Source organism: Moschus berezovskii, chromosome 14, assembly GCF_049115385.1.
Source record: "Moschus berezovskii isolate FMDL1 chromosome 14, NW_MosBer_1.0, whole genome shotgun sequence".
NCBI classification, from domain to species: Eukaryota; Metazoa; Chordata; class Mammalia; order Artiodactyla; family Moschidae; genus Moschus; species Moschus berezovskii.
In genome coordinates, this window is record NC_142473.1 from 44,641,867 (window position 1) to 44,655,640 (window position 13,774).

The window sequence follows — 13,774 nt, forward strand, 5'->3', positions numbered from 1 at the left end:
TTTTTTTTCCCCCCATGGCTGTAAAATCTGCAGCTCACCAAGTATCCCCAGAACTAAGAAGCTGCACCCTGTCCCACCTTCCCTTGCAACTGGCAAAGAAGGTTTCAGAGAAGACAGTCTTCCCTTTGGTATCAAACATGAATCATGCTCTGTGCTGTGAAAACCTGTGTGCAGGGGAAGGTCTTGCCTCTTGCCACGAACCCAGGGAAGAGCAAAGTACCTTCTGGCCGTGGTTTTGGCTTTTCCAATCCTCCGTCTTGCATGAGCTCAAAGGCAAAGGAGACATTCAAGACCTGGAAAGAGAAATGAAGTGTGTGAGGCACTGCACACTCATTCCTGGCCCCTTGCGGCTCCCTGGGACCTGCCCCTGGGAGGTGGAAGAACCAGCATTGTAGTTCCCCAGAGCTAAACTGAGGCTGGTTTATGAAGCAGAAACAAGGTGGCCCAAGCGGGCCTGCCACGTGGATTGTGGATGATGCCTAGCCTCTGTTGGTGAAGCACTCCCGGAGGAGTTAAAAATCTTCTCCGAATCCTACTGTGTTCCTGTGTCACTACCAGGACTGTAAACTCAGGAACATCTGTGCTCACAGTCGAAAGAATCAGACAGTAAGACATGTTTAAAAGGACCTTCCTGGTGGCGCAGTGGTTAAGAATCTGCCTGCCAATGCAGGGGACACCGGTTTCATCCCTGGTCTTGGAAGATTCCACATGTTGTGGAGCAACTAAGCTCATGAGCCGCCAACTACTGAGCCTCTGTGCCCTACAGCCTATGCTCCACGAGAGAAGCCACCACAGTAAGAAGCCCATGCACTGCAATGAAGAATAGCCCCAGCTTGCCAGCAACTAGAGAAAGTCTGTGAGCAGCAAGGAAGACCCTGTGTAGCCAAAAATAAAATAAATTAAAAAATAAAGTTTAGAAAAAAAAGACATTCAAGAGGCAGAGAAAGGTTTCTGCTTGGGACCAAATGCCTGTTGTCTAGCAGGTGGGTGGTGGCAGCCCAGGAGAGGCATCAGAACCTGGCTGAGCAGGAGCCTCATGTCTGACCACTTTGCAGCCACCTTCCCTGTCACCCCTGGGGAGGGATGAAGCTGGGCTGTGGCCCTGGCAGGAGGGTGTGGCCAGGGGACAGGGGTACAGGGGAGGGATGCTTAGGGGCCTATAGGTCGCTGCTCCCCAGCTCAGCTGTGCGTCACCACGGCCCCCCCTCATCCAACCACTGAAGATCCTGGGGAGACAGGAAGCCGCCACCTTTACCCAGATGGTCCCAGCACAGGTATGGGAAGACGGGTCAGGCATGTGGGCTGGGGCCTCCTCTTACCTTCTGTTCAAAGCTGTCAGGGGTCAGGAAGAAGCTGTGGAGGGGCACGAAGTAGCCCTCCAGGAGCCCCATGAGCAGCACCAGGTACACTCCATCTGCAAACTGGAGGAGAGAGCCAGGTGAAGGCACTGGGCCCTCTAGTCCTCCAGCCCTGGCCCATCCAGGGGCTACCAGCTTCCAGGTCAACCCCCAAAGGCTATGTCCCCAGGCAGGCTGCTGGCAGGCAGTGACTAACAGTGGCCCAAGGCGGGATGGTCTGCTGCCCCACGTCCGGCTGGTCCACACACAGGCCCATGCTCCTGATCTCAACTGGTCCAGTATTTATTGAGCACCGACTATGTACTAAGCCCTGATCTGGCACAGGGAGCACAGAGGTGGGTCAGGTGTGGCTCCGGCCCTGGAGGAACTCACAGTCCAGCAGGGAGACTGCTGTGGAGGATAGGCATGCAGCTGCTGCTGCTCTGAGGGAGGGAAACATGCTGGCCTGCGTGAGACTGGGAGAGGTCACTCATCCCGTGGCAGGCACCAGGGAAGGCTTCCGGAGGAGGTGCTGCCTGGATGGAGACGTGAGGGATGAGCAGGAGTTAGCTCAGGAGGGCAAGCAGGAGGGAAAGGGTAAATATGTGTAAGTTGTTTAGAACACTGCTTGGCATGTAGGCCACACTTAACATGTATTAGATATTAGCTATGCACTGAGGATGCTGATTGCAGCCATGAAATTAAAAGACGCTTACTCCTTGGAAGGAAAGTTATGACCAACCTAGATAGCACATTAAAAAGCAGAGACATTACTTGGCCAACCAAGGTCCGTCTAGTCAAGGCTATGGTTTTTCCAGTGGTCATGTATGGATGTGAGAGTTGGACTGTGAAGAAAGCTGACTGCCGAAGAACTGATGCTTTTGAACTGTGGTGCTGGAGAAGACTGTTAAGAGTCCCTTGGACTGCAAGGAGATCAGTCCTGGGTGTTCATTGGAAGGACTGAGGTTAAAGCTGAAACTCCAATACTTTGGCCACCTCATGCGAAGAGTTGACTCACTGGAAAAGACTCTGATGCTAGGAGGGATTGGGGGCAGGAGGAGAAGGGGACGACAGAGAATGAGATGGCTGGATGGCATCACTGACTTGATGGACATGAGTTTGAGTGAACTCCGGGAGTTGGTGATGGACAGGGAGGCCCGGTGTGCTGCGATTCATGGGGTCACAAAGAGTCAGACACTACTGAGCGACTGAATTGAACTGATTGCTTTTTTTTTATCCTGGAAAACAACAAAGCAGTCAGGACACAACGTCTTGGCTCTTGCTGACAAAGCACAACTCTGTGCTCAGGGCCATGGCAAGAGGCTTAGAGCTGGTTCCTTCCATCAAAGACAACAGAGGCCTGACTGGCTAAGAACATGGTCCAAGGAACAACAGGCGCTGAAGCCAAGCAGAGGGGCGTAAGCTTTCCACTCAAGGGAGGACAGGTACATGTGTGCCGGGCAGGCTTTGTGGGGACGGTGGGGGCCTGTGAGATGAGGGGAATGTGAAAGGAGTAGGTGCTGTGGGTCTAGAAGAAAAATGGCCTGAGTGAAGACATAGAGGTCAGGTGCATAGCTGATATTCTAGAACCTTTCAAAGGAGGCAGAGTCATCAAATATTTGTATAAACAACAGTTGCTAGAGTTCACAAGAGGTCAAAGTTCTTGGAAGCATCTTAGGAAACTTTTAAAATACTAGACTGAATTACCCAGAATCTGGGCTGGGCCCAGAGTCTGAGCTCTGCTGGGTGACTAGCTGGTGGGGCTGTGGCTCAACCTTGGTTATGGGCAAACCACCCTGAGCATGAACTTGACCTAGGAGTGGCTTCCTCCATGTGTTCATCCATCTGGCCTTCAAGTCAGGCGGGTAGGGCCTGAGCATGACTCACTCCAGGCCACCCCAGGGTGGACCATGGGAAGCAGACCCCAACATCTGTGTCAAAATCAAGGCCCTCCCATGGAACAGGTTAACTGGGCCTTCCTCTGGCTGTGGCTGGAATGGGTTGAGGATGAAAGAATCCACTCTGTCAACTCAAGGAAGGATGTTGGGTTAGGGTCAGGGTTACTCATAGCTCTGAGTGCCACAGACCTAGCCTGCTCCCACCCCCGACTGCAGTTCCAATGACTTGGTGGTGAAACTTGCAGACAGACCCCGCACGTGCTCAGCAGAGACCCCCTTCCCTGCCTATGAAAAGTGAAGAGGAAGTTCCAAGGGCTCATTCCAGCTCCCTCGAGGGATCATTACTTCTGCAGAGTGTCCCCGTCTCCCATAAATGACGCTGCCTCCAGAGTCGAGACACACTCAGGGAGAGCTCAGTCACAGACCTGGGAATTGCCTTTAAAAATATAGGAGGTGCCCATGTATTCAAAAGAAAATCACACTTTAGAAATTAATTGCAAATGAAAGGAGATTGGGAAATGGGACACATTACATAGTCTCAAAGTATCTCCTAATACAGATTAGATATTAATTATAAAAGGGGGGAGGCTTACAGTAGGGAAATCTGGGAGAATGCCAACTTAGCCATGTGAGCAAAGTTACCGCCACCAGGTACAGAACTGATGGACAAAAATACCTGAGAAGAACACAGTATTGTCCCAGTGGTACTGTCCTTGAACATGCATAACCTACCTCTAATCATGAGGAAGAAAAATAGATTCTATGCACTATATAGCTCGCATTTCAAAAACGTCAACGTTAGGCAGACAGGCTGAGGATTTATTCTTTATTAAAAAGAGACTAAAGAGACATGACAACTAAACAGGAGAGAATATGAGAACATCTGTGTTTCTTTGAACCACGTGACACTGCTCATGTCAAGAGTAGTGAAGTATCAGCAATTCCACATGGTTCCACCAAAATAGGTTAACATCACACTGATGTTAAAACTGCCTGAATTTGATTACTGTATTGTGATTCTCTAAGAGCATGTACTTGTTCTTAAGAGATGTATGCTGAAGTATTTAGAGGTAGAAAGAGAAAAAAAAAAAAAACCCAAATGTGGACAAACGCTAACAATTGGTGTATGTGTGTGAAGAGTACATAGGGGTTCATGACAATATGCTTGCAGATTTTCAAAATAAAAAATAGGAAAAAATTCAGAGAAATCTCATGCAGTTCACCCCTCTGAGTAGAACAGAATTCCCTCTCCCTTCCCCAGAGAAGCTCCAGGGTCAGGGTGGAAAGCCTCCCGGCAACGTGGGGCCCTGGGAATAGTGGCGGTCCTGCGGGGTCTTCTCCCCAACCCTGCACTTGGGGTTGTCACCCACCTGGGTTTCCAGTTCTGTGACCTCCAGGTTCAGTTTATTCAGGTGTTTGTTCACGAAAGTGATGAGTGTCTAGAAGAAAAGCACAAGCCTTGCCTTGAGATGGAGACTTGCCCTGGAGGCTGCCCCGTGACTCCACTGTGAGGACAGAGGACGAGGCCCAGCCAAGGCGGCGCAGCCAGTGAAGCTCTTGTGGAACTCCTGTGTCCACAGGGAAGGACGGCCCTCAGGATTTGCAGTCCCAGGCACTGGATGACTCAAATAGCCAGGCCCAAGACTGGGCAAGGAGCAGGGAGTATGAGAGGACAGAATGAGAGCTGGAGTGCCTGAGCCCAGGCTCAGGGGGCCAGAGGGAAAATGACCACACTGGGTCCCTTCCAGTCCCCGCCTCCACTAGGTACAGGTGCCTGTGTCCAGGGAGACGGAGGGAGGTCTGTGTGAGGAGCAGGGACCCACAGCCTCAGAACCTCCCAGAGATGCTGTCATCTGCATCTACACGAGGCATCCGGCGAGAACAAGACAGGTGAAACGGACATCAAGCAGGAAAGCCCTGCGCTTGTGGTCATCTGGACATGACACCAGTTTCAGGAAGCTTGCAACTGCTGGGGGTGGGTTTTCCTCCTGTCTTTTGACACCTCACTCCCCTCCCTCCCTCCCGCCCTCTCAGGCATCTTTCCCACCTTTTTCACCACGTTGAGCTTGTCTGGTGCGTGGTCGAACAAGGTGTCAAACGCATCACGTTCTGAAAAACAGAGAAAGCAAACAGAGCCCAGAGCTAGTGCCACCCCAGGTCCCAGGCACCAGCCTCTACAGACCAGTGGTCACCTCCCGGTGAGAATTCTTTGGGGGATAAACTGTGCTGGAAACGGGAAACTGGGCTCAGGTAGAGGTTTGGGGCTGATTCTTTTCTTGGTGGCCTTTCCCCCGGTGTGTATGTGAGCATGTGTGTCCACCCTCTACATTGACTCTCTTTAGGCTGGGTTTCGGGGGCTCTAGCAGGCAGTCTGGCTTGGAACTGGCCATTTATCTTCACTATTTTGTATTCCTTGATACCATGATTTAGTCATGGTTCTAAAGTGTTTCGGAAGCTTTCTGGAAGCAGAATGTCATCCAAATATCAAATCATTTCACTCCCTAATTTTCAAAACCCAGACAGGCTTCCTGGTAGAGGGCAGACAGGCAGACTGGGAGCCACAGAGCTGCAGCACAGAAAGGGAGCTCGCCCTCCTGAGGGATCCGGTCACTCCAATCCTTTTAGCCTCGCCTTCCTCTTCTATAAAATGTGCACTGGACATGAAGCTTCCCTAGGTGGGTTATGAGGATGAAAGACTCTGAAGTATCTGCTGATCTGAGTTATTATTAGCATGATTAGAATATTTCAAAATATTATTCACAGTGAATACAGAATCAGAGAAAATAGTGAAGCCACGCCCACTGCAGGGATTTTCCTTGATACAGCCCCTAGGTCCTCTGATCTGAGGGGTGAAATAGTGGAAGGAGGTACTTCCCTGGTGGTCTAGTGGCTAAGATTCTGCTCCCAATGCAAGGGGCCTGGGTTCGATCCCTGAACAGGGAACTAGATCCCATGTGCTGCTACTAACAGTTTGCATGCTGCAACTATTCCTGCATGCTGTGATTAAGACCTGACGCAGCCAAATAAACAAATAAAAAATAAATACTAGAAAGAAAGAGTGGAGATGGATCTGCCACTGGGAATGGGGAGTCTCCAAGAGGAGCCCAGGCCTGGGCGGTTTGTGGTCCTGGGCTGCCTCTCCCACTCTCGCACCCACTCTTGATTAAATCTGAGAATGGGAATTGTGATCTTGGACGTTCAGAGACCTTAGAAACAAACCCAAGGTTCTGGGAGATGGGAGAGGTAGGAGGCGTGACGAGGAAAGAGGCAGCTTCGAGAAGGGCTGGACAGAGTAGGGAGAGGGAACTGTGCTGTGCACATCACTTGTGCCACTTCCACAATATTCGCAGAGCAAGACTGCCCTGCAAGCGCCCAGGACCCACACAGAAGCCCAGTAGTGTCGACGGTCTAGTGACCTGCGGGAGGACTGCAGCCGTGGTTCCTTCTCTTCTTCACACCAGCGGCTGACCCTCCCTCCCCACCAGCCAGCCCTGTCACCAGGCTGGCGCAGACAAACACACAGGAAGCAAGCTGAGTGCCTGTTCTTCCAGCTGCTGCAGAATTAACTAGACCCCATTGGCAGTCACCAGCACCAGAGGACAATCTTACACAACTCACCATGCCTTCCAGAAAGAGCCCTGCGGGAAGAAGAGAAAAAACAGTGTGACTCTTCTCTTCTCACCTTTGGCTGCAGATCCCCCAAAGCTTCCTTCCTTGGCTTCTTATTCTGCACTAAGTCTCCAACTATGGGTGGTCTTTACCACATTACCACTTCGTTTCCCCTTTGTTTTACAGATATACTGGTGTTCACACAAAGCCTGGTATAAGTGATGCTTAAAGGACTTGCTTTACTTCTTGCTTTAAATAAACTCTTACTATTGCTTACAGTTGAGAAAGAATATTGGACTTAGAGATTCAGGATCCCCAACCATGTTTTAGGAGCAGGGCTCAGGGACCATCCCAATAGGGCATTTCACTGCCCAGTTTGCTGAAGGCTTGGGAAGGTAGGTTTGGCTCTCTCCCGTTCATCCTGTGATACCCAGGGTACACCTGCCATTGACCTAGAATAGGTTTTCTCAAAAGGGCAGGAATTGGAACCACACTCATAGCAGTGAGGCAGCAAAGTAGTAAGAGCACAAGCATTAGGGACAGACCACTTAGGTTTAAGTCTTACAGAGCCGTTGGCTTGCTGTGTGACCTTGGGCAAGCTACCGAACCTCTCTGGGCTCCAGGTTGCTTACCCTTAAAATGAAGACAACACGGTAAACAACTCAATCAGATGTTCTGAGCATTACATGAGTTAATATACAGAACTATTTCAGTATAATTTCTAGTATATACTAAATGTGCAATACATTTTTTCCCTCAATTCTTATTATGTTTATTCTAACTGTATATCTATCGTCTATTAAGCAATGACTTGCAGGTAGTGTAGTGACTTGCAGGGAGAATAATAAACTTAGTGTTCAGGTCGAGTAAACCCAGAATGGCTTTCTCCTCCATTTGGGTTGTGAGGTTTTAGGGGGTGTAATCATTGCTTCATGTGCCCCTACCCTTTCCACTGGCTCTTCGTGTTCAAAGGATTATAGAGGAAAGTTGGGGGAGCAGGAGAAGATACAAACAGATTTTGCCTGGTTTTGCGTGTGGCCAGGGCTCAGGCCTGCCCAGTGATCTCAGACCCCCACATGCCATCCTGCTTTTTGTGCTTGAGAACAAAAACTTATCTTTCTTATGACAAACCTCTTGCATATTCGGATGTTTCAGTTTCTGTGAATGTAAATTAAAAAAAAAAATCCACCACTCTAAGGTAGAAAAGGACTTTCTGGGTCATGGCACGTGACCATATAAATCAGATTCAGAAAAGGAAGAAACACGTCCTTTTGAAGGTTAACAATTTAAATTCAACCCCATGTTTATGGCATGACGATTTCATGCTGGTTGGCTTTTTTGGGCACACTTTTTCCTGGAGTGCCACAAAATTAGAATTTTTCAATCATGGCTAATTCCCTCTCCCCACTTCCCCACCCAAGTTTGTACCTTAAGCATTGAGAGGCATGTTTTGAATGCACGGAAAAGGCTAAACTATAATCATTGGCTGAAGTCTAATCCCTCTTGCAATCCCAATAAATGAAAACTAAATATCAGCAAATGGATGAATTTCGGAGAAACATCTGTGTTCCATTACAGAATCGCTGGCAACAATGGTGTTGACATACTCTGTGTTACCAGTTATTTCCTCTTGGATTTGCCGAGACTGGAGGATTCCTTCTCGTTTCTGAAAACGGGGGTGGGGTGGGGAGAGGGTTGGGAGGAGGAGAGAAAAATATGCTTTAGAAAAATACAAAAAACTGATTAACATTCCTGATACTGAGAAAGTTACTGGCATTTAAGAAATGAATCCAGCGATGAGATACTGCTAGAAGTGAAACAAGGCCCCTGGTTTCCTGCGACTGGACTGTACCATTCATACTTAAGTGCAATCAGTGTTTATTCCAAACAAGTCGGCTGTTTCTTGGATGGCGACTCTTTTCTTTCTTTATTGGAAGACCTTCTGCTGGAAGCACACTGCCTCCTGGAGAAATCCACAGTAAACCAAATGGAAATGAAGACCAGGGTGTGTCTGCCCTCCGGCTGGGGCCACAGCGGGAAGCAGAGAAACACATTTAACTGGGGGGCAAAGGGGGGTGGCGGTGTGCTGGGGTGGAGGAACTGAGGCCAACTTGGAGAAATCAGGAGAGTTTTAAAAAAGTGTTTAACTAGGGGAGCTTTTAAGTAAGTAGTACAGTCCTTAGGTAACTAGCTTATGCTCTGAGAAAAGGGTAAGCACTTTGTAAGTCCATCCACTCATCCATCTGCCCGTCCATCCACCCACCCATCTACCCACCATCTGTCTACCCCCTCCCATCAACTTATCCTCTTTCTTCTCCATTTCATTAATCAGTGCCTTCTACGTACAAGCCCCTCTGTTGGACTTATGACAGTTTCGGACCTCAAGGAACTTAAGAGTAAAATGGGGTAGATGAACAGGTAAGCAAGAAGGTTTTCCTCAAACAAGCCCCTGGTTTATGCCTCAGGACCCAGCTCAATTATTAGAGTAGGATCCTCTTTCCCTCTCAAATGTGTGGTGGATAAGCAATTACATGGTTGCCCCCTGCAGACAGGAAGTGCTGAGAGCAGGACCAGAACAAGTGCTTTCAGCTGGGAGGGTCAGCCTAGGATTGGGCTGGACACAGATGAGAGACCACTCTAGTGGGAGGAATGGCCCCAGCAAAAAAGGCAGAGTCAGGGGAGCACAGGCACGATCAGAATGCTGTTCAGAGAGACAGAGGTGGCTGTCAGTCAATTTTTAAAAAATTAATTTATTTGGCTACACCTGGTCTGAGTTGTAGCATGCAGGATCTAGTTCCCTGATTAGGGATCAAACCTGGGTCCCCTGCTTTGGGAGCGCAGAGTCTTAGCCAGTGGACCACGAGAAGTCCCTACTGTTAGTTAATTGAGTTCTGGTTTATGTGGGCATGTGAGCTGATGAAGCAGTGCTGGGGTTCAGGGAGACCTTCTGAGGACGGTGAGGAGAGAGATCCATTCATCAGGTCCCTACTCAATCAGTTACCAGACACTTGGAAGATAGTCTGGGCATGGCAAGAGGTTGTCAGAGCAAATCCATCTTCCACAAAGGCCAAGGTATGTCAAGAAGGAGCCTCCAAGCTTTATTCTCTTAGCTAAAACCCGCCTTCTGACCCTCCTGCCCCAACTTTCACAACCTTTTCTTGGCATTCCCAACAGCCACAGAAACTAGCATCCTTACAAAATCCTTTTACAGAGGAAAGGTAGAGCTGGATAAAGGCCATGACTGTATCTGGATTAGATTAAGAAGAATGAATTATCAAAGCAAAAAAGGAAGAAAAAAATGTAAAATACCATTTAAAAAAGATCCAGTGAGGATAAACCAGGACTTTCTCCAAATTCAGCTTCAACATGTGTAAAAATTTTCACATAGGGCTAATAAGGCCATTCACAGACATCAAACCTCATCTCCAACAACAGACAGAATTAACAAATGCTTGTACATAGAATGGAAAAGAATTCTGGGTTCAGTGCCCCCTCACATAGCATCCTGATTCACTTCAATCCACTATTTGTTCCCTAAGGAACCAACCCTCTAGTTCAGGCAGCATCTTATAGCCATTTCTGAGCCATGCTTCTGTGCCTGTTTAACTTGATAAAGCAAAATGCCCCATAAAACCTGACGTGCCTAGATGCCATTTTATGTAACACCTCCTCCTTTCTCCCTCAGGCTAACAAAATTGCCTGCAGGAGAAATTAAACCAGCGACAGACTTCTGATGGCCTATAACTGAGCTCAAAATAAGGCATAAGACATGGGCCTGCAGTGACCACTGTTTCACCCCCCATCCTCACAAATCCTGAATCATAGTTTTAAAAAATATAATGAAATGGATTCACACTTTATTGATTGGTAAAAAAACGACACAATAGAGATGGCCTGGATTCACCAGGAAGATACATATAACAGGAGGCTCTGGGCTGGCCACATATCCATAAAATCCTTCATGCCATGCCTGACACAGCTGAGAGCCCAATAAGTGAGGCCAATTAGTCCCTTTCAGTCAGCTGCACTCATGCCTGAAGCACACACGTTTGCATTGACAAGTGGCCTCTGATAGCCCTCTCCGCTGCTTAGGTAGTCCTATCTCTGGCCAAGCAGGGCCAAGGTGTCATATTCCTATTATAACCCCTTAATGTTTAGCAAGTTAAGTACCCAGAAGGCATTGGAAAAAATACTTTTTCATTAGGGCATGGCGGAGTGGCACCCCTATGTCTGCCTTTCCTCCGGTTCACTTCTGATCCCTGAAAGCCTGGCCCAAAGACCTTCTGTCCAGGAAGCTGGCCTGGCCTGGCTTCTCAAACAAAGCCTACTGGCCCTCCAGGCTCTTCTTCACCAAGGGATGGCAGAGCCACCAGACAGAACCCTGGATAACCTTGAATAACCAGGGAGTTGTTCATTAGGGATGTTCTCCCTTGCAGCATGTTTATTTGGAAAAGAACAGAAGCCAACAAAATGACGACCTTTTGCTCAACAGCATAAAGTTGGAAAATAAAATTGAATTTGAGTATCTAATGGGGTTAGGAGCAGAATGAGATAGTCATGGGGAGAAAGCATCCCTTCATTGTGGAAAGGACAGAGCCATGTGTGAACGGAAATTCCACATAATAATCTGCACAAGATGATTTGCTACCTCAGCTGTGCTTCTCAGGTGAAAAGCGGCAGTGCCCTCAACACGGGCACAGCCTGTCAGGGTCTCTCTCAAACACACATGTGTACACACGCACATGTGCCCTCACAAGAACAGATTCCTACCTCTTCTCAATAACTTTTTGGTTGTTTAACCAAAAAATGACTCTCCATGGCTTGCAGGACATACACAGACACATATACACACAGGGATATGTCTTCCTAATCCTATTACACAGACCTCACAGATATATACACCACCCACCCTCAAATATATAACACCTAGGCAACTTCCTCACGAAAGCATGTAAACCCCAGGCACATGCCCAACATAAGGCTGCCCCAGACACAAGCACACGCTCTTCCGCCCTTTGTACATATATCAGAGATAAGCCCACATGCATCAGAAAGCTCACTGACATGTCTCCGAACACACAGCACACCCAGGCACACTCAGCATTCATTCAGTCCTCCTAGCAAGCTTCCCAGTGTGCCTGAGCTCATACCGGAGCTCAGCCCCTGCACCCCTTTAAGGGCACTGATGTTTGTAGTGGTTTCTGACTTACCTGGACCACAACCACTTGGATGGAAACATGGTCTGGGAGTCGGATTGGTGCCCGGAAATACTGGGACAGAGCAACCAGCAGATGTAAGATGGCTACCAGGCTCTTGGCATGAACAGCTGAAATAAAAGATGATTTATAAATTAGAGAATCTTCTTCTAGGTTCTAGGCAGATATAAACAGATATTCAAAACAAAGCAGTACCACATGGGGCTCATGGAGTCTGTGTCCTGGTCTTGTGAGGCTGTTCATGGCCATCAAACCTCATCTTCAGCTACACGTAGAATTAAATGCTTGTACACAAAATAGAAAAGAAATCTGGGTTCAGTGACCCCTCACCCAGCATCCTGATTCACTTTGATCCACAATCAATGCCCCTTTCATCCCACCCCTAAGGGTCAGGGGATGACACCCTTAGTCATTGTAGGCCTCACCCTGGGCCCCCTCGTTTCTCAGCCAGATCCCGTGGATTTACTTCTTAGATCATGCTATTCCTGGATTGCAATGCAGTGCTTCTCCACTCTGATTGGGATCCTGACAACAGCTGAAGCCTGAGCTCAGATCAGTGCTGCCATCTCCACCTTCTTGTTCACTCTATCCCGATAACCATAAGCATGTCTGCTGTATCCCTCTCCTTCCCATCTGATGGGAGATGGGTTATCATCTTTGGGTTATCACCACTACTCTTGTTCCAAGGCTCCACACAAAGCAGGCTCTCAATCAGTGAACACTGAGTTGGGACACTGGGTGCCTTCCTTTATCCATGGCTTTAAGACCCCCAGAGGAAGGCATGAGAGATACCCAAGGATTTTGTTGCTCTCTTGAGTGCCATGCATAATCAGTGCAGATAATGCCCTTTGGGTCATAGCTGGGAGGGGATGTTCATGCCCCAGGTGCCTTCTATAGCTGAGCTGTGTGCTGGATGTTAAGCCGTGTATGCCAGAAAAGGCTGGGAAACTACTGAGTTGTAGCTTTCTGAGACGAGAGGAAAAAGAGGGTGTGATGTAACGGGCACACGGAGTCAGGCCAACTGGAGCTTGAGTTCTGACTTGACAAACTACTATTCGTTTACTGAATACATGGCCTTGGGTAAGCCATGCAAGGCCCCTGAGGCTCAATCTGTTCAATCTCACACATGAGGATAACAATACCTATGAAGAAATACAGCTGGTAAGAATTTCCAGACATAACATAGGCAAAGCTCCTAGCACATAGCAATGCCTAGGAATGATTGATTTATTATTACTTATGAGAAAGTGCCTGGCATCCAGGCAACTAAACCATGTCAACTTTCTCCCCTTTCTTTCACGAAAGGAGAAAGTCTCTGGATACTTTACCTGCCTTCACAGGTAAAGTAAGTCCTACTAGGCTTATGGGTCTATTACAGGGACATTTAAGGAAGGCACAAGAAATATGTATTTTGTGTAGTTAGTGAGTGTAAACTGAGCTCATTATTAGGGTGTCATTCTGTCTGCCCTGGGATCAATAAATCTGCTCTAACAGAAGCTTTGGGAAATCACCAAGAAAATGAAATGATTCAGACCATTCTTTGGAATTCATTAGAGTTTTCTGGTATCACTGCTGCTTCAAAGAAGGTTTTCCACTGACTGTGATGAACAGCAACTCAATACCACTACCAAACAGCAGATGAACTGCTCCTAACTCATGGCCTTCCAGAAGGAGTTTTCAGCTTGGGGGTTTTGGCTTTGTCAACTAAGAATCC

General features: G+C 48.1%; 1 protein-coding gene across 1 annotated transcript in view; it reads right to left on the reverse strand.

Moving 5' to 3' along the window:
- PARVA (parvin alpha) overlaps nt 1-13,774 on the reverse strand; it is a 184,842-nt gene that overhangs the window by 29,594 nt on the left and 141,474 nt on the right. The window contains exons 6-12 of the mRNA XM_055423354.2: nt 12,055-12,170; nt 8,452-8,510; nt 6,854-6,873; nt 5,283-5,344; nt 4,606-4,674; nt 1,320-1,421; nt 221-293 (exon numbers count right to left, since the gene is read on the reverse strand). Of these exons, the coding sequence (XP_055279329.1) occupies nt 221-293; nt 1,320-1,421; nt 4,606-4,674; nt 5,283-5,344; nt 6,854-6,873; nt 8,452-8,510; nt 12,055-12,170 (501 nt within the window). The remainder of the gene's footprint in view (nt 1-220; nt 294-1,319; nt 1,422-4,605; nt 4,675-5,282; nt 5,345-6,853; nt 6,874-8,451; nt 8,511-12,054; nt 12,171-13,774) is intronic.